The 21,151-nt window shown below is 43.9% G+C and overlaps 1 protein-coding gene across 1 annotated transcript in view; it reads right to left on the reverse strand.

The window, feature by feature from the left end:
- The window catches only part of NELL2 (neural EGFL like 2), a 148,290-nt gene extending 143,737 nt beyond the window's left edge, over nt 1–4,553 (reverse strand). Inside the window, exons 1-2 of the mRNA XM_040551661.1 lie at nt 4,092–4,553; nt 3,863–3,991 (exon numbers count right to left, since the gene is read on the reverse strand). Coding sequence (XP_040407595.1) covers nt 3,863–3,991; nt 4,092–4,146 — 184 coding nt within the window. The 5' untranslated portion in view covers nt 4,147–4,553. The remainder of the gene's footprint in view (nt 1–3,862; nt 3,992–4,091) is intronic.
- Nucleotides 4,554–21,151: the final 16,598 nt, after the last annotated feature.

Genomic DNA, 21,151 nt, shown 5'->3' on the forward strand with positions numbered 1-21,151 from the left:
GATGGATATATACTTTCCTTACACATCACTTTGCTCTCATTTTCATTTTTTGTGCCTCTTTTCACTTGATTTACTATGTACCTTCCACCACTCTCCACTACTGCTGGAGGTGGCTGAAAGATGTCTCCATTAGTGCATTGGACAATGATAGTCTGATGTGTAACATTGAATTACTACAGTTCAGGTGGGACCCAGAAACACTATCAAAATATTATATAAAATATAACAACAATACAGAGCCTAAGGGAGGCGGGAAGGTGGCAAAGTCTCTGCTTAGAGGACTGCCAGGAGACAAAGTTACTCTGGCAGCCTTTAGATTTTCACATCCGAAAACATTTTCTATTGCTAGTTGAAATGCTGGCTTCATTGGGCCTTACATGTGCTTGAGTGAAGCCTACACTCAGGAAAGCTACTGAGGTCAGACATGTCTGACATATCCAAAAGTCTCAACACTATCCAGCCTCTGTTGGTGATACCTCTGTCTGCCTCATCAAGTGTTCACATACTCAAGTGCTCTTGCAGCCATATGATTTTCATATTTGCATAGGAAAATGGCAACATTTACCTCAATCCCCACTTATCACCTCAAATTGTATTGATGTCATTTACAAAGAAAATTATAAAATGACCATTAGGATTTCTCCAAAAGGAATTCAAAGCCTTCTTCAAACACATTAATTATACTTCAATCCACTCATTTGCTTTGGGCTTTACCTTAAATGTCATCCCCATTTTGCAAAGGGAAAACTAAGGGATTGAAAACTTCACTGTAATACATAAACAGACACCAACAGAGAAGTTTGTGGTGTAGATCTCTGACTTCTGTGCTCTGACCAGAAAAGAAATAATTTTCCTCTCAACATATTTTGACACCATAATATCTGCTGTTGGCTAGAAGTGCTGGCAGATGTTCATATATAGCAACACTAACTTTTTTTTTTTGAAGACTTCCTCCTGTTTTCTATTCATAACTCCATCTTCCCACGAGCTACACTGGAACATTTTACAACTACTTTGTAAATCACTTTCCTACAGAAAAATAAGTCCCTGCAGCTATACAGGGACAGATTGCATTGGCATTCGGGTGCTACCAAACCACTACAACCAAGCAACATCAGGAACCTAAAAAGGTTTAAAAATCATGACTATGCATTTAATCCTGATGAAGCCAGTGGGAAGAGTTCTGTTTCACAAGTCTTACACTTTCTATAGGGTGCGTATAGCAGCAGATCAGACTGATACATGAAAGGGAAGTCCAAGTGAACACAAATTGCAAATGGTTTGAATTATTTCTAAATCAGTAACTGTTAAGGAGGAATCTAAATGCTCTTGAATGGATGGTAACAGAATAAACAGAATACATGGCAGCTGTATACTGTGTTATATGATCTAGAGATATAAATTCCTTTAAAAATCTCATAGAAAGGAGAATTTATCAGGATAGCCAATTAGATGATAAAACCCCCTTGCATTGCAAATCGATGCTACATTCAATAAAGCAGTCAACACTGTCTTTTCACCTATAGACAGGAGGAGAGAGACTATTCTGCTTCAGCTACATGTACAATTTCCCCACCGTATAATCCCTATATGCCTGTTCAGTTCAACCTGCCACTTTCATAATTTCTTTCTAAAATAAAGAACAGTGTTTGGGCTTTTTATATGTTTTAAACATATATAAAGAAGGCACTTTACACCAGTCTATCAAAAAGGCAACACACTAAAATGACAAATGTATATCGCGCAATAGACTATTCATCTTCTGAAGAAACCAAAGGGAAAAGGAACAGAAGTTAGAGCTTTGAGAGTAAGTTCATAGATTTAAAGTCATGTGTTTCCTTTCTCCAAAATTATTTGGCTTAGGACTACAGGTTTTGTATAAGCAAGGAAAAACACAGGCAAAAACCAAATCTGAAGCCAGTAAGAATATGTATATCAAATTCACACACTGCAAATACACACATTAAGAGGCATGCCCTGCAGCAATCTCCCATGGTGTTAGCGCTAAGAGCAGAACAAAAATGACTACATGGACCAGTGGCTGATTGAGTATGGCAGTGTCCGTATTTCTAAAAGCAAGTTAGAAAATGACACTGTCTGCCCACTAAGGACTTCCATTTCCTGTAAGAAAATCAGGAGTTTTGTGTAGAAACAGGAAAAGTATATTCAATCCTTCAGGGCACTGAAGGATGCCGAGGTAGCCACTATGTAGACCCAAGTGTTCCTGCCTATTTTATTCCCCTGATTCCTTTAAACAAAATACAAGGTTGGTGTGAAAAATTAAAAACTTTTCTCTGCTTTTGTTACAACTAAATTAGCAACCTACTTGGGAACTGCATATTCACAGCTACCGAGAAAGAGGGAATAACTTGAAAAAGACTCTTTAGTAACCCAGCAATTTTTTTGTCCCAACACTTGGGGAAATACACAATAAATACAGTTACTCTTACAAGCCTCTAATGCTATTAAGACTGAAGTCATAGGGAGGTTTCACTCCTCACCATCACCCTGCATTGTAACACAGAGGGGCCTCATCTCTGAGCACCACCATACCTTAAGCACCTTAAGAATCCAGCTATTTTACTAGGAATCACGCAGCCATACAAACGTGTTGCCGTTCCCCACAATCACCCTCTCACAGAAGGCCGTTCTGAAGCTGCAAGCCCACCCGTGACATTTAATAAAAGCAGCATGTGTCAGTGCTTCTGAGCACATATGCGCACGTCTCCACATTAACGTCCATAGTGACACACTCTGGCTGTACCAGGGAAGGACACCGCTATAGAGATCACCTCAAAAAAAGCCCCTGGCAACTATTAGCTTCTAATAAATTATCTCATTAAAGCAACCATGAAAAAGAAGTTCCCTTTCCAAATCTCATCTCCCTTAAATTATAACTCCTCTGCATGGGAATCAGCCTCCTGCCTGTTGCACCAGGAATTCTTTCAGACCAGAGCGGCTTCTTGTCATGCCAGGAGTTTCAACCACCAAGTCCCTCTACCTGAAAACTACAGGCTGCTGCAAAGATTTCCTCTTGCTCCACCAGATGTTGAGCTATATTCCCTTGCTCTTCTCTAGTCAGGTTTCTAAAGAGCATTTCATCATCTTCCATGTGCTTTTAAAGGCTATTTTTAGGCTTTTTTTTTTTCAGATGAAGATGAGATTTTTCCTGAAAACGTTCAGGACTCCAACTTCATTTAAGGTATCGGTACATTATTAAAGCATAACTCAAAAAACACTCTGAAGATGAGCAAGTGTAGGCGATGTAACCTGTGCCAACAAGTTCAGCTGTCCCTTGAGAATTATTTCATGGATCTGTGTGACTCACAATATTAGGAAGTCTAGGTATTTTCAAATAAATGTATCTGGTTTTTTGATAAGTGGAACAAGACTTTTTTTTTTTAAAAAAAACTTTGATTAGAAAAATATCACAGGCACTCTGAAAAACCTAAACTCAGCCTTTGTTTCTCGCAGCGGGCATGGCACCGGAGCTCACAAAGGCCACTTTCCCCAGTAGAAAGCGGTATTTTTCGCCATCTGCCTCGCTCCTCTGGGGCACTCCGGCTGCAGCATTCTGCCGGATTCACGGGAAACTTTGAGCGAGCGTTTCCTTGCAGGACCGGGGGCATGTTCGGCGGTTCCCAAGTAGAGCCGGGGAGTGGGTGGTGCCGTTATTCATCACCGCACCCCACGGCTCGCACAAGCAGCCATCTGCTATCCCCGGTCCTGCTGTACTTTAATTAAACGTCTACCAGACGAAGGATTAAAAAAAAAAAAAGGGGGGGGATCGAAGGGAGGAAAAGCGGGATGTGGGGGAAGGAGGAAGAGGAGGGGGTGCTGGGGGAGCCGCTCGGGGCCGTACCTGGGAAGAGGAAGGCTTTGCTCCCGTTATGCAGCCCCGGCACCTGCCGCACGCCCGCCGCCGAGCCCGGCAGCCGCAGCTCGGCCAGCACGTCGATCTGCAGCGAGGGGTCCACGCCAAAGCCTGCAACTGCCCCACAGAAGTGCCGTTAACCCCGCCGCAACTTTCCGCATCCCCCCGTGCCCCCTCCCCCCCCCCCCCCCCCGCGCCCCGGATGCCCGCACCTTACCTGGCCCCAGGCAGAGCAGAAGGCAGAGCGTGCCGAAGCCGCTGCCGGACTCCATGGCACAGAGCAGCGCTCAGTCCATAGCCCACCCTCCCTTTCCAAAAAGGAAAAAAAAAAAAGAATAATAATAATAAAAATGGCTCCGGGGAGGGGGGCAGAGGCTGGCTGCCTCCCCGCCTCTCACCGGGAGGAGCGGACCCCCCGCCGCCCCGCAGCGCGCATCACGGCGGCCGGCCGGAGCACACAAAGGCGGTGGCGGGGGGGCCGGGCCGGCCGGGCAGCGCAGCCCCCCCCCCTTCTCCTCCCCTCTCCTCCGGTGGGCTTACGACCACCGGGCCGGGGGGGGGCAACCTCCGGCCGTGCCCCGCAGCCCCCCTTTCCCTCCCGGCTGAGGATGCCCCCGCTGCTCCTGCAGCAGCCTCCTCCCGGCGACCCCCCCCCCTCCCCGCCCGGGAGCACCGCTCCGCTCCCCGCCGTCCCGCGGGAGCACGGAGGCCGGCGGGAGGGGCCGCCGGTTTATGGCGAGGCCGCGGGAGCCGCCCACCGCCCACCGCCCACCGCCGGGCCGGGCCGGGCCGGGGGCGGTGCCGCCTCGCCCGCAGGGAGCCGCCGGGGCCCCGGAGCCCCCGGGCTGCAGGGGGCGGCAGGCAGCCCTCTGGGTTCCCCTGTGTACCCCCTGCTTTGTTGTCGCCCCCTCGCCTCCCGCCGGAGTCATCCCGAGACGGGAGAAAGCCGGGCCTGATCCTGGGAAAATAAAGTCGGGGGCGAAACGGGGAGAAATCGGGACTTTGAGCGCCGTGGTGCCGGCCGCCCCGTCCTGAAGGACGGCTTTGCATCACCTCCCTGCCAGCCGAGAGCTCCCCCTCCCCCGGCAAGTGGCGTTTCTGCGCCTCACTGGGTGTAACGGGGGCCGAGGGCAGCCTCGGGCTTACCTTCCCTTTCGTAAGGACTCCTGATGCTCCATGCTAACGCCCTGCTGCCCGTTGGTCGCGTTCTGCAGGATAAGGAATCGATTTTTTTTTTTTTTTTAATTTTTGCCAGCTTTGCATGCACGCCGGTAAGGCCCTGATTTATATGTGATTTCCTGTAGCGTCTGTTGGCCTCCCCCCAAACTCATCTCTTAGGGTCTTTACAAATAATAAAATCTTTAGATCCTTACAAATGATCCTTACAAATCTTTCCGAATAATAATTCCAAGGACTAAAAGGAAGAGAGTTTTTTCCTCCGTATTCTTTTTTTTTTTTTTTTTTTTCATCACCATGGGAGGCGATGGTGAATCTCCTTTCCAGGCCAGACTAAGCAACTCAGATCCTAAGCAACACAAAAAGCAAACACCTTCTTTCCTAGAATAATAAATAAATAAATAAATAAATAAATAAAAGATAGGATCATCTAGAGATGAAAGCAGAACAATGAGCTCCATCCCTCAAGTCAAGCCTACAGCCCAGGCACTGGGCACAGCTCCGGTGTGTCCTCTCTCCCATGCCACCGTTGGAGAGCTCCAGGCTTCCACTCCAGGTGGTGGAGACAGCAGAGGAGGTGGTGATGTCGTAGTCCCATCCTGGCCAGGCAAACCCCTCTGCTGCACCAACTCATTGTCTCTGGCCCCTTGGTAAAGTCACACCATGCCCCTGAACTCTTGTAAACCCCTAGCTGTCAGAGAAGGCTGAGGGAAGAGGGGTTTTGCTGTGGGAGTTAATGGACAACGACCACATGCCGGTGATTGTTTCCATGCTATTTCAATCACATCGGTTACAGATAACTGAACCAGAAGCAATTAATTTAAGAAAGAGATTCAAAATCTAGAGCAATAATGGTGCATAATGAACCTCACAGGCAGTTGAGTCAAACATGGAAGTGAACAAAACAAGAGGGGCAAACACCTACATTTAATTCTTGCGTACGCAGGCAGCCACTGACAATTTGCATCAGCTGGGGCTGCCACAGAGGCATAAGAGTGTAAATCAGGTGGAGCCCGCCCCTGCGATAACCCATTTCTCTCTCAAGAGATCCCTGGGGAGTGGCCACTCATCGTTGTGTCACATACATGAAAAATCACTCAAATCGCCATCCAACCTGCTTTGTCTGTTCCCTGTTCTCTACGTGGAGCCCAGGGCAGACGTTATGGACATACACAGAGGTGTGTTACTATGTGGGATGTCAGCAGTGACATAATTCAGCTAACCAAGAACTCAGTGAACAGCAGAAAGAGACTTTCTACCAACAGGAGGAACGTGATATTGATTATTAGATCTTTCAAATATTTTGCTAAACCTAATGCATGTTTCTACCCAGGGAATCATTTTCTGATCACTCTAGAAACGTACAGTTTTACAGTCTTTATTGGCCTGTCGCTTCCTAAATCTGGATATTATGGAAACACTAAAAAAAAAAAAAAAATGCATTTATTTTACTCCTTTAGTTGGCCAGAATGCTCTTCCCTTTGATGAAAACCATGTCTTTTGGCCAAGAGATCTAACTATGCATCACACAGAGGCTCACCATAATCTATTCCATGCATAGCAAAGGGTGACAGACCTAAGAAAATGGTAGAGCATATACATATCTATAAGAACAATGTCATGGTGAAAACACAATAATCCAGAGCTTTCTATATTAAGGCAGGCCTCTGAGTAAAGCAGCCCATTCCAGATATCAACATGTAAGGCTCTCAGAAGGTATCAAGGCTCTCCAGAACCTAGATGTCTTTGATGCGTCTTCTTCCTTCCTTCCTTCCTTCCTTCCTTCCTTCCTTCCTTCCTTCCTTCCTTCCTTCCTTCCTTCCTTCCGTGCTTCAGCAATGCATGTGGGGGCATACAGTGTAACACAAGTGAAGCTCTGTAATACAGCTGGCTTACAGATGGTCTTCTGGGCATAAATGTTTCAATTGCAGCAAGATTTTTGCATGAAATGGATGTCACGGTCTTGAATCCTCCCCACCAAAACCCCTACCAGATCCTAAAAACCAAGTAGGTCTTCTGGCTAATGACTGATATTCACAACAATTTTCATGACAAATGGAAAGTTAAGGCATGTGTTGCAAGTCCCAAATTCATGAATGATTTCATTGCAAAGGGAATCTTGTATTAATTATACTAATATTAATTATATGCTAATAAACTGAAGGAATTAAAGCTTTTAAAGCATGCCGATGACAGTCCTGCCCCGGGAAAGCATTGCCTCTCTTACTGCAGCTTATCTGGGTCTATTTATTTTTAAAGAAAAACATGAATATTTTATTCACAGTAGTTTTAGCCCTACATTCCTATGCCGGAACCTGGAGAGTCCATGTGAATTTAAGAAATACATAAAGAATTGTCAGTGACCTACTTACACAACACTGATGCAACTTCTTACTCAGAGTATAGAAAACAAACTTCCTTATATTGCAAAACACACGGTTGTTTATTCAACGTTATAGTACTTTAATGCAGCATTTATACAGAAAAATATTTGTAAAACATGATGTTACATAATTAATACTTTTTGAAGTGGAACAAGGAGAAATAGTCTGTTGTCATAGAGAAGCAGCTTTTTAATTGGAGTAAATTTGATATTGCTGGGGATGAGGGCTTTTATTAGTTACAGGCAGGGAAAACACAGGCAAATTACTCTGCAGCAGTTCCTCTTGACACCCTTCGATGGGGACTTGTACTTGCACTGTTACATCATTACGATCCAGATTTTCCTTCTATGAAAGCTATTGCATGTTAAATCTGTGCAGTTGTTGTATGGTGTCTAAAATGCCAGGTGGCACCAAGGTGAGACCACCAAACTCATTTGCACTTGTTTTCTAAATGGGGGTTTCAGCAGAGAAGAGCAAACCTCGGGTGCTGTTCTTCAGTAGACCTCAGGTGTTTATTTGATTTTTTTTCTTGCCAGCCTCCTGACCTGTGAACTTCTCCTGCGGCACTCTCTCCCTCCAACCTATACAGACATCTATGTGTATGTACCTATAAATCAGGAAATTTACTTCTGCTGCTTCCTCAGCCTCCTCAGAGCTCCCTCCTTGCATAGTCTTTTCTTCCCGATTCCCCAAATGCTCTCTGCCCTTTAGCAGCTTTCTCCTGTGCACACGCTCCCCCTCCTTCTCCCTTCCTCAGACACAAATGTGTATGCATGTACACCCCTTTGCTCATCTTCTTTTTGCAATTTGCCAGTCTCACAGCCTCCACCAGCTCAGAAGTGTTGTCTGTGTCCATGTCCTGTGCAATGCTGGTTTCCCATCTCAAAAATGCACTGTGTTTTTCTGACCAGGGAAGCCGTGGAGAACTTGGGATTTAAATACAGCACTTGGCTGAGGCCCAGAAGAGATTGTCAAACCGAGTAAGCTGTATGCTCAACCACGACAGCATGAGCCCCGTTAAAAAGCCCTGGCAATCTTCTCAAACACACATTGGCCGAAGATACATCACTGATTTTAGTTACAGTCATGAATGTTTCATACCAATTTGATATTGCCCTGCTTGTAATTTCAAAAATTGCTTAGCATCAGAAAATAGAGCTGTGAAACAAAGGATCTCGCTTTGGTGCAGATACCTAAAGGAACATACTTTACATCTCTTGAAGTTTCATCTCTTCCCGTTCTTTTATGCCATCTTCACTCAAGGATATTTCATGTCTTGCACCTGACATTTCAGCATTGGCAATGCGAATGGTGCAGTCAGAAGTGGAAAAGCAGCACATGGAAAGAGTGGTGGCAATTATAAGGTTAGAGCTAAGGCTGTGTGCATCTGAGCCCAGAAAGAGAAACGGAGGCCAATTGCATTTATGAGGGGAAGAGACGAAAGTATTTTTCAGAAGTTTTCCCAAAGATTCTTGTTTGATTCAGGGGCAAGAAAGAAAGGCTGGAAGTGCGAACTGCATTCTCTTTTTCCAAGTTTTGAACCTTGATCTTCAGAGTTGCAAGGTGCACACGTTAACCTTCCTTGCTAGAGCTTTGTTTCTCATACTAGCTTTATTTTTTTCCTCCAACAGGGTGCACATCCTTTTGATGTGAGGTAGAAGTGATAGACTGCCCTGCTGGCAGCCTTCACACATTATGATGCCTAAAAATGTCTTTTCGGAGAAAATGTCATCTAGGAGTTCTGGCATGGTATTTGGTGTGTGGAACCATACAACGTAATGAGGATAAGAGGATAGTTCATGATCAGGCTTTAATTATCTCAGTTCTGCCAGTCTGGGTCACAATAACAATTAGGCAAGACTAGAGTTAAATTACTTTGACCTAAGTGTGTTCTGTGCTTTGATCCTCTTGCCATCTGAAATGTTACCCCCTATTAAAAATGGATCAGTGTATCCACCACAAGTGTTTATGATAGCAAAGCTGGCATGCAAAGACCTTAATTTGCTATGTTCCATTTTTGCAGTACAGGAAAAATCTGCACAGTCCTCGCTGGAGCCAGGCACTGGCTGGAGTGAGAGTCAGTAAAGGAGGCTCGGTGCAGTTTTTTTTTCTCCTTCCACAACGTAACATAACGTGGTAAATCCATCTGCAAGTACTGGAGTGGAGAGAGGATTTCTGGCAGTAGAAGACTCCCTCCTCTAGAAAATAAGGGAAAAAGAAATCAGATAGCTGAGCATCAAATCAAAACAAAGCTTCACTTGACAGCAGACACTGCTGAGGACCCAGACCCCAGCCCCAGCCCCTGCTCCCCCAGGAGGAATGGCAGACACCTGTGGTGCAGGGCTCTGCCTTCCTAACACATGCAAGCTGCAGTATCAACATATCCCCCAAATCCAATACAGACAATTTCAAATACCTGGTGTGCCATGAGTGGGGACAGAACATTAATACCTGTCATATACCCATTCCATTCAGCAGAACAAAGCCTGATATTGGTTCTTGCATTGTAGAGAGAGGGGGGAAATGTTTAAAACGTGCTTGCGACCTCAAAGGTACATGTGTAACAGTTTCTAGTATAGTCTAATTACTTCTGCAGTATCAGGAGAGAAAGTATCACAGGATTTCTTACACTGCCTGACAAATAATAGATTTTCAAAACTCATCTGTACAGTCTTCATACCCAAAGGCATATTTATTGGGAAAACTGGAATAGCTTCAATGATTCTCTCAGTCTATCAGATAATTAAGAAGGCCTTTAAGTAGTGTAGCATTGTGTGGCAGCACTAACACATCTTGAACTCCAATTCTTAAATGACCTTGGGTTTCTACTGCCTGGAGTGAAAAATGTAGAGGAAAGGGATAGGTCTGGGTGGTGAGGGGCCCAGCTAGGCTTTGGTGCAGATACCTAAGCAGTATTAGCTTTCCCTGCTGGGAGGTTTGTACAGACTTGGTAGCCCAGATATTGTGGTGTTGGGATGTGCTGGATGGCATTTGGACCCAAGGCATGGCAAAGTCTGGGCATTTCCAAACCCTGCCCACTCTATGGTCTATATATGCCCAGCGTCAGTCTTACCAGCTCTTCCTGCAGAGGAAGGGAGAGCTCCTGTCTTGCACCATCATAAAGAAGGTATGCACATGCTTCCTTAGGTTAGTCCTACAGATATGGAAAAAAAAAAAAAAAAAAAAAAGGATAAAAAATCCAAACACCCAAATCCAAATAGCTAGAACCAGCTGGCTGGTAATACATTTGATCAGCAATTCTAGAGTGTAAATGTATATGATAATTTTTAAAATGTGTATGATTTTAGCTTTTTTTTTTTTTTTTTTTTTTTAAGCCACAAAATTAAAAAATCTGCATTAATTAATACAGCTAAATTATTACTGGACATGATATTAAATAAGCTTCATTATTGCCTTTTTTTTTTTTTTTTTTTTTGAATAAACAAAAGGAAGAGGAAGATTTGGGCTCGTATTTCTTAAAAATTAGCATTTACAGACAAATGCTGACTTGCTTTAGATCCCACTCTTTGTCCCCCTAATAGCAAAACTGCACTTAGAACTAGGAGGACCAGGTTTGAGTGCCTGCTTCATCTGATTACAGCATGTTTCGTTCTGGTTTATCTCTATTGCTAGTGAGCATCCAACTCTTGAGTTATTTCTAGCAGAAGATTATTTCACCATAAAATGCTTGATTAGTCCTAATCTAAGTGGTCTGTTTTTCAAAAGTCTGAGTACTAGACATTTCTCATGAACATCACTTGCAGTTCTATTCATTTCTTATTCAAGCACATGTGAAGCCAGAGATCCCATATTTTAACATACCTGCTTGGCTATGGGACTGTTAATGGGGACAGGTGACTCTCAATGGTTTCAGTACCTAACCTTTGATGGAAAAACAAAGCTAGAAGGTGGGAATTCCTTACCATCTCGACTTTAAATTCTAACAGTGCAATACTGAGAAATAAATTAAATATCTAATTATGTTGGTGGTTTCTTCTTGGATGGGGAGGAGGATTCAGAAGCCAGGCATGCTAAATCACAGGTGTGTAAGTAACAGAAAGGCACAGAGATACAGGAGGGTAGGGTTAGTGATGGTTGAGAAAACAGTACCAACTTGGGAAGAAATGAAGTGACTGTGAATAAGTAGTTTTTCTTGGAAGAAAATACCAAGAGACATGCAATAATGATCTTTTCTTTTTCGTGGTAAAGGTAGGAGTTAGAGTGTGCCACTTAAACCGCTGATAGGAAAATCCAGTTGTGTAGGAGGAACTGACTGGAACAACCCTGCTACCACATGAATTTTAGGTCGTGGAGAAACAAATTCAGCACTGTAATCACTCCACATACCTGTGGATCAAAATGATTAAGCTTGAAGAAATAATATGTCTCATAGAGTTCACTAGCTTAGTGACAACATTTGGTTCAGAAAGGGTGGTTCCAAACACAATAATTAAGATGAGAATAATTACAATACCACTATTTACATGAGTATTTCCCTTGTAGCTGGTAGAATTGCATGTACGGATAAATAGAATCACATTCTGGCTTAGTAATTCAAGGTATATGCAAGATATTAGCATTTAAAGCTGAATTTTTCTTCCAGAAAAAAAAATAGGGAAAAAAATGCTCTGTAACCTTAGGATGGAAACTATTTATAACCTGTGCTTTAGCAGATCTCCATAGTTCAGAACAAAGAAAGAATAGAAGGCACAGGATAATTAAATGGTAAAGTTCAAGAATTAATTTTGTTCCTCAAAGTGTCTTTCAGGAATGGATACTTATTTAAAGCAACGCAAATCAAATGGAACATTTGGCAGGCAAGATACAGCTCACACAGTAAGAGGAAGCTCAGAAAGTACACAACAGTCAAACACAACCACAAATAATAAGAAATGATACATACAGGAAGCTGAGTATTATGGGTTTACTAGGCTGCTAAGTGTAAAGGAAGAAACCACAGGGTGAGAAAAGATTGCAGTGAAGGTAAATGATTTATTTGAGTGTCAGAAAGAGGAGATAGGGGTGAATCTTTACTCTGAAATTACATGTAACAATGTTAAAGCACTATTGGACGAAAAATATTAAAAATACCACTGGTGTAACAACTCTAGAAATATATGTTCCAATAATTCATGGTACCAAATGGAATTCATCAGAGATTCTGAGGAAATCCTAAGAATGAAGCACAATTCCAGCCTACCATAATTTATCATTAGCGATAAGTAATTCATCATTAAAACAGCCTCTCTGATGGATAGCTGGAAAACAGCCAGCACTGTAGCAATCTTTAAAATAGCTCGTAAGGCTGACCCCAGGAACTGAAAACTAGAAAATCTCAATTCATTAATGGGGAAAATAGTTGAGAAAATCTTTTAAGATAGTTATAAAACATCTACAGGTGATATGTAGGAGGGAGAAGGAAAAAAATCAGGATGAATAAATTGCAAGTCAGCACAGATAAATTGATATAAGAGAGAATGAACCAAGCTTTCCTAACCGGTTCAAATGTTACAAAGAGTTAACGAAACAATGAATAAAAGAGGAACAGGCAATATATGTTTACAGAGACATTTGATAACATCATTCACATGAGGCTTTTAAGGAAACTCAGTAACCCAGGGGTAGAAGATAAATTCTTTGTTACGCGTTAAAGGGAGAGAAAAGGATGGGGATGAATGGCAGATGATTGCGATGGAAAGGTGGCAAGGGTGTGATGCCCTGGGGACTGTACCGGAGGATCACCGCTAGGATTAATTTCACTCTTTCTCTGGCTCCATCCATTTATTAATGACCAGGAATAGAGGGAATACAATGAGATGGCAAAACTGCTGACAGCAGAAAGCTGTTAAATTAGATAAAATGAAGGTGTCTGTAAATAACTCTTGGGACTTGTTGCAAAGCTAGCAACAGGAAAGGAAATGATGTTCGGCATAAGCAACTGCAGAGATAAGGCTATAAAACAAACTGCTTAAACTGCTTATGCTCGTTAATGGGCTCTGAACGAATTATGGAAGAACCCTTCTGGTTTGCATTTGTGAGAGGAGAGTTTCTACAGTTTGGTGCTTATTTACGAGGAGATGTATTATTTTAAAATAGCAGAAAGCACGAAGTGTCTTCTGTTCATCTATTTGAATCGTCAGAGCTTCATTTTATCTGAATCCTTCATAATCTCCAAGCAGTGCTGGATTCACATGGTGACATACCACCGCTGTGAAGGGCAGTGTCTGCCTTTCTCCTAATATCTGAGAAATCTTGGCAAGCAGATGGCTCTGAGCAGCGGGGCCAGCTAGGCAGTCTGTCACAGCCCCATTCCTTCACCCAGTCTCAGAGCCAGAGGACTCCTGCTGCGGGAGCTTTTATATTTCTTCATAAAAAAGATCGACAACACTCTAAAGATAGCCTCTGCTTACACGGGGCGAGCCAAACTGTGTGCAGAGGAAAATGAACAGCCTGTCCTTATTGCAAGACATTTACTTTTTTTTCAGAGACTACAGTGCTGATGGGAGGGGTTTGGCTGAAAATTCACGTTGGCCAATCCACTGAAGCATTTGACTTCCTTCGTCTGACCACAAACAGGTCCCAAATACATGAAAGGAAGAAGGAAGAGGAGGAAAATGCAAGCCTGAACTGCATGTGAGGCCAGGGGTGCACCAAAAAGATCACGCTGAGCTGGATGGCCTTTTTTTCCTTGTGTGGATGTACATGAGGGTTAGCTCAGCAAAGCCCAACAGAGAGAGACCTCAGCGACAGGGCTGTGAGAGAACAGCAGCTGGATGGTACCCTTGTGGGGACCCAGCTCCACGACGTGGATGCTGCTGGCATCTCCAGCTCTGCTGCTGGCTTCTCCAGCATTCCTGCTCAGCCCCGTGGGTCAGTTCAGCCTTGAGCAGGTGAAAAGGACCCAGCTGATGGGCACAGGCTGATGTCCCAGGACTGCAAGATGCTCTACATGCTTGTCCTTACTGTCTTATTGCAGCCAACCTCTGATGAATCAAAGGAAGGTAAACATTTCCCCTTCCCCCATAATGAAGTTATACATCCATGGAAAAGGGAATTCACTCCTCTCCTGTTCAGGTGACTGGAATATCCCTTCAAGGACGGGATTAACTCAATAAGGGCAATGTAAATGCAGAGCAGCAAATCCTCTGAATGCAGGGAAGCTTGTGGGGAGGGAGGGGAGCAAAGGGCACACGGCATGGAAACAATAATCACTGCTGCCCTGTCCGATCTTTCCCAACTGTACACACTTGCCTTTCTCTGCATTTGTGATTTAAGTGTCCTTTGAACACAGGTGAGCAGATATGCATATGGTCTGAGCCCCAGACCCTTCACTTTGCTACGAATTCCTGTCTGTGCTGCAGATTCCCGCTAGGTCCATGTGGGAAAGTCTCCACTGTTTGCTCAGACATACAGCAGGGGGTGGGGAGGGAGGGTAGGAGGCATGGCCATCCTATTGTCAGTTAATTCATCCCTCCTTCCTCCAGTTCATGAACTCCCTTCCTATAGCCAAAGTTCCAGTGATTAGTCTTCAAGGGCATGATTTTGCACTTTGGATTATTAAATTTCATGTTGTTTCTATTCTGCTGTTCCACAAGGTCATCTGATTTTTCCTGCATAATAATCAGGCCTTCCTTGGTCTGTATTAGCAGTATGTATGTACCAGCTTTGTGTCATTCCCAGATATTGTACATGCACGTCTAGCTCTTGCACCAAGGTCAGTAAGGGAAGCACGCAGCCAGCCTGGGCCCACGGCTGCCCACACCAGGACAGCTATTACCCTGCTAGTGTAATCCAGCAACCTCCTCTGCTCTACAATATCAGAATTAATCCCCTGTCATCTTTTGCTGAAACATTATTTCCTGTAAGGCACACCCCGTCTCAACACTTTCCTTAAATCTGCATAGATTCCATCCCATGTTTTTGTTTTTTTCCTAATTTAAAATCACATATTTGCTTTTTCATCCTTATTTATTCCCTAAAATCTTTTCTATGGTTCATACAGAACCAAATGCAACTGAGCTGTGATTACCTACATATCTCTTCTCCACATTTTTTTTTTTTTTTTTTTTTACTTTTGCTCATGGTATGAGACAGCATATTTCTCCCTGAGGATGGAGGAGGAGAGGTGCCAGCAGAGGACAAGTACTGTGCTAGCACCTTCTGGGGAGAAGAAGAGCTACTGAGCAAGTGAGGTGTCAGGATAGAGAGCAGTAATGCTTGGGACATCACCGGTGGGCCAAGTCCTACTTTTTCCCACTATACCTTAAATAGGTTTAACAAGCACACATGTTCAGTAGCATTGGAGGCATTTCTTTCAAAGACGTTGAGAGACTCTTAATGGAGGGAAAGAGCGTTCAGAAAATCTCCCTGCACTGGCAAGGGCTCCATGTGGATCCTGGCTGTCCTTGCAGCTCTTCCAAAACAACTGAATGCTGGCCCACTGGGGGAGGGTGCCCGAGAAAGGCAGGAGTGAAGGCCAGCCTGTGCCAGGAGCAGGGTGAGGACAGAGGGCAGAGAGGGCAGGATTGCCGAGCAGCAAAAAGAGAAACGCCCATCTCTAAAATAAAGAACAGGAGCAACACACAGGGCCCATCTCCTGCACCCACTGCAGCTGCGCTGGTCTCTACAGAGCAGGAAAGCAGCAATTCCCCAGGCAGGCCCCTCATCACCCCATTTCGTGCACCAGCCTGCAGCCAGCAAACACTGCTCACCAACACGGACACCCAGCAGTGGGGGAGATGTGGTCGGGGTCACAGCCAGTAAATCACCTGAAGTGTCTGCCCTGCTGGTGGCAGGTTGCTCAGGTCTCCCCTCTCAATACTTTTAAGTACTACAATGAAATTTTTGTTTGCTTAAGGCCTAGCTCATGGTTTGGGAGCGGGGAAGTGTGACTCGCTGGCTGCCCAGGCTGGGACCCACTTTCATGGATTGCCGAGTGGGCGATGAAGCCTGGCTTCAGGTTTTCACTAAAGACAGCAAGAAACTGGATGAGGCCTTTTGAGCTGCCAAGCAGTGCTGGGTGGAAGGGCTATTTGAGAGCTACATTCACTATCCTACAGTCCTAAGATGCAGGGAACTGGACTCGTTTGGCCATACCTGGGTTAACCTTCCATTTCCATCTGTCAGTCAGCAGTTGTCTTCATGTCTTCCTGTTCTCATTTTATTTCAGAAGATACAGTAGTATCTCCTGCTATTTATTTTGGCTTTCCTCACGTGGTGCAGCTCAGTGAGGCTTTTGAACGTATTTCGTTTATCTCTGAATTTTATGACCTTAAAGACACAGATCTCTTAATAGTCAGTTCCTTTCCCATTAGTAGCAGGTTTCTTCTCACTCTTTCTGTGAGTGTTTAACACTTTCTGTGGAGTGTTTATTTTTTGCCATGTGGGTCAAGATACCTTTCCTACCATATTCCCCTTGCACCTGGAATACATAGACAAACCATGAAGTAACACATTCTGGCTTATATCCAAGCCTCCCTCACCTTAAAATTCTTGAGCTCCTCACTCCACAGAGCCTTGCTTCATGCACATACCCAAATGGCCATAATGAATCTAAAGCCTCAGTTACAGACCCACTTTAATTGATTTTAATCCCCTGATCTAAGATGATTTTTGTCAGCCAGTTTCCTCTATAACTCTGTAAGGATCTGCATGGAAAGCAAGATCATCTCTGGATGATGTAGAGACCCTAAAGCAGAAAATGCAGATCTCCACATCCACGAATACCGGGATTTTGCAATTGCTGGTAGCATAACTTTCCAATCTATATATACAAGTTTAAAACTCCTGTGAACTCTACCAACACATAATTCTTCCATCATCTCACTAAGATCTCCACCCGTATCCACAGCTGAGCCTGGGGAGATCCACAACAGATGGCTCTGACAGAAACATATTTTCTACTTTATGCCTTCTGTTCATCAGAAAGCTTCTGTTCCTGTACCTCTTATTCCCACCATAAAGCCCTGCATGACTTGCTAACACCTTTTCTTGCCCTTCATGATTAAGCAATTTCCCCATAAAAGCCTAAAAAGCGGAGAAATTTTCACAGCTATCTCAGCAGCACTTGTATTTTACTTTGAGTCTTGGGATGTTTGCTGTTTTTCTGAAGGACACAGCGAGCAGCAAGCAACTGTGTGAGACTACCGGCTTTCATTAAGGAAAAATTAAAAGGAAAAAAGAAACATGTTTGTCATTCATGTTCATAGATAAAAGCTGAAAAATATGACTCAGATGCACCTAAACACTCTGAAGCTTAAAAGAAAATGAAGAGATACCTGAATTTTTAATTTTAATCCCGATTTTTAATCCCGATGTAAGGGATGTCAAGAGTTTTGGAGCCATGGTTTTGGAGCCCTGAGTCTGGTGGTAATACAGTGCTAAATGCAGAGAGAGAGAAGTGGAGGCTGTGCCAGCCTGATGCCTGTGTGCTGTGGGAAAGGAAGGGGGAACCCATGCACAAAACAGACTTGAAGAGTTACAGTTCTTGCATTAAAACTGCACATGTCCTGCTGCCAGGGCCACCGGGAACCATAAGGTGAAGCAGGTTTCATAACTTGAAAGCCTCCTTCTCAAGTAGCCAGAAAAGTGGTACAGAACATAGGTTCATCTGCAATAGACTTATTACAGATGCAGTGATGTAGAAAATTGTTTAATCACCTACTATGTGGTCCGTAAGTAGGGAATGTTTACCATACTGTTAAGATACTTTGGATAAGCGATGAGAACCTTGTCATCCTGCTGCAATGGTCCAATCCACAAAGCAACTACACAGCAAAAGAAAAAAACCTTTCCTCCCGTGATCTCAAAACTCTGTGATACACTATATTTGGAGCCAGTAAAGGTAATGAAAAACCACAGTGTTCATTTTTGAGTATATTAAGTAACTCTGTGTAAAATCCATTAGAAAAAGACATATTAGCATACGGTAGGTGTTACAAGAGGCGCATGTGAACTTCTGACAATTAAATGAACTACACAATTAGATCTTTAAAACCTTGGCAACTAAGAAGGAGCTCATCCAAACACGTAGCAGTAACAGCCTTCATTTAATTTGACTGAATTTTGGAAAGTACTTTTTCTCCTTTCTTCCTTGCTTTTTTATGTTGTTTTTTCCCATCCTTGGATGTTAATAATACATTTGTGTAGTTTTTCAGCTAGATGTGGAGACCATGTGGATGCCATTTCATCTTACTGTTCACAAGGTTATCGTAAATAAAACAACACAGAACATTAACAAGGAGCAGAATAACATGTAATGCAATTTTGAAGAATTTGCACCGTTATTCATCTTCTGTGACCATTTAATAGAGGAGGTGTCTGAAAGGACAGATGGGAATTGAAAGCAATGCACTTGGAAGAAAATGGAGATTACAGCTATCCCTCCAATAATTTGAAACTGATTCTCAAGCTTCTTCAAAAATAAATGCAGAGCTCAAGGTCAGAAAATGTATTAGTTAGAATCAACTATTAGAATGCAGAACAGCCCCACGGCAGATTTTACTGTCTGCAGATATCCTACATTTGTCTTCATCAGTAGTGGAGTATCCAGGTTACTGCAAGTGTCTTGGAGTACTGGGCTGAAGTAGTTTATTGATTGCGATGTACAAGTAGCTGCACAATGGTAGCTAAACTGTAAATATCCTGTCCACTACACACAGGGTCACATGTACCACTGCTGATGGATTCTTTGGGTCTTTCCTGCTGTTTTGTAATCCAAGTCTATAAGTGCTGGCCCACAATACAGTGGGGAAATGTTTCCATGACAATAAGCATCACTTCTTTCCCTCCCTTCCACTCCTACTTCTTCCTCCCTCCTTCTGGCTTGCATTCATGATAGATTGCTCTGCAACAAATCAGTAGCACATTGAAGATGCTTTTGGATACTAGCCAATGAGACACGATAGCTCTGCTCTCCGTGTGTCATGGTATGGGAAAGCAACCATGGAGGACCTCTAGTCCTCTTAGAGAAGGTAGCCAAGGTGAAATTACTGTAACGGGTGAGCTCAGAAAAGCGTGGAATAATCTAACTCTCCCCTCAGAATTACCCACAATTCAATAACATTCAGAACATCATTTTTGAACAGCTTACTATATGGCCTTGCTTTCTTCAGGATCATTATTGCATTCTGTTTTTAGGCGAGAAACTTGTCTTCTTTTGGATGGCTCAGCATATTTCTGTCTTGTACTCATCTGTCATCTGTGGTTTTGACCAGCAGTAGTCTCTTTCATACATTTCTTGCAGCTCTATGGGAAGCAGATGGCAGATCTGAAGATTCAGCTGCCCCAAATTGTACCATCTCCTGTGGGAGAGGGATAGACTGAGAGAATAGACAGAGATAGAAAGGATTTGCATTCCCACTGCTGTTGCTTGTAGGAAACTAGACGCAGCCTCCCTGGCGGAGGGGCTCCCTGGCAGTGAGGCGTCCTGACACCGAATGTGGAGATGGGGACAGGCAGCAGCAGCTTTTCTGGCACTGCTTCTGCCTCTTTAACGAGATGCAGCGCTACACATTGACTAGATGTGTAAAGGAAAGGCAAAAGTCGGCGGATGCATTTGCCCAGTGTATATCTCTTCTTGTACACACTTGGCCAGCTGCTGCCCTCCCCACCTCCTCCCTCCTCTGCCCAAGCTGTTTCTGATGGCGAGGGAGGTGCAGAGGCAGCAGCAACGTGGGAGACCTGGCACTGTGGCTCCAGCAGGGTGAGACGGGGAGGGCGAGAGAGCCCGAGGAGGCTCAGTATGCACTGTGTTCCTTTCATAGAGGAGGGGAAGGCAGACACCATATGGGCTGTTGAAATAAAGTGGACAACCACTGCTTTGGTATTACACAAAGCAAACTGATGAGATGCCAGGACTCTGCCACTCCTTGGCCCAGAGTTTCTTTCTGCCCCATTTTTGCTTTCCATCATGCAGTAGCTACCCTTCCTATTTGGACTTAGGGTCTTTAAATTTGGAAAGTGAAAGATGGCCAGATGTAATGACAGGCACATCACTTCTTTCTGCAGTGCTGGTCGCAATAGCATGTTGGGCCAGTGGCCTGCTGGGCCACCTAGGTGCAAGAAGAACACTGGATTAGAAGAAGACATATACAGTTCAGGGTCCAGAGAAATGTTAGTTTACAATAAAAAGACCCCAAATGTTGAGGTATTGATTATCACAAGCTGTTACAGGTGCATGTATTTACTTATTTATTTATTTACTCTAATCCCAGCTTTCTCCTGTATAGTTCCAGGACCTATTTCCTGCACTCAGGCAAGATGAGCGGTGAAGGATGCAGGTGAACTCCAACTGTTGTTTGGGTCTTTGACACTAGCTGGTGTGCAGCCATTTCTCAATGGAAGGATCGTATTCATTCACCTCCAAGGTGAGCTTTAAAACTTTAGCCTTGATCTCAGTATTTCATCAGACTAGCTCTACAGGTGTCGTCTTTCCAAACATGAACCATTGAGAGACATCTATAGAAGAGCCAAACCACTAGAACAGGCACATAAAAGTCAAAAAAAGTAAGCCTCAGTGGGTACTGAGCAGAACTGGTAATCCAATGCCAAGGAGAACAAGAATACCTCAAAACTGAATCAGGTTTAGAGGCTATGCCTAACTCACTCATTTCTTACAACTTTACTAAACAGCTCATACTATAAGAAGACAAAAATCAAGTTGCTCTCCTAGAAACTAGTGGGTGTGAAGAGCAGAACCCCAGTGTCATTCTGCGTA

Source organism: Cygnus olor, chromosome 1 (assembly GCF_009769625.2).
Source record: "Cygnus olor isolate bCygOlo1 chromosome 1, bCygOlo1.pri.v2, whole genome shotgun sequence".
NCBI classification, from domain to species: domain Eukaryota; kingdom Metazoa; phylum Chordata; class Aves; order Anseriformes; family Anatidae; genus Cygnus; species Cygnus olor.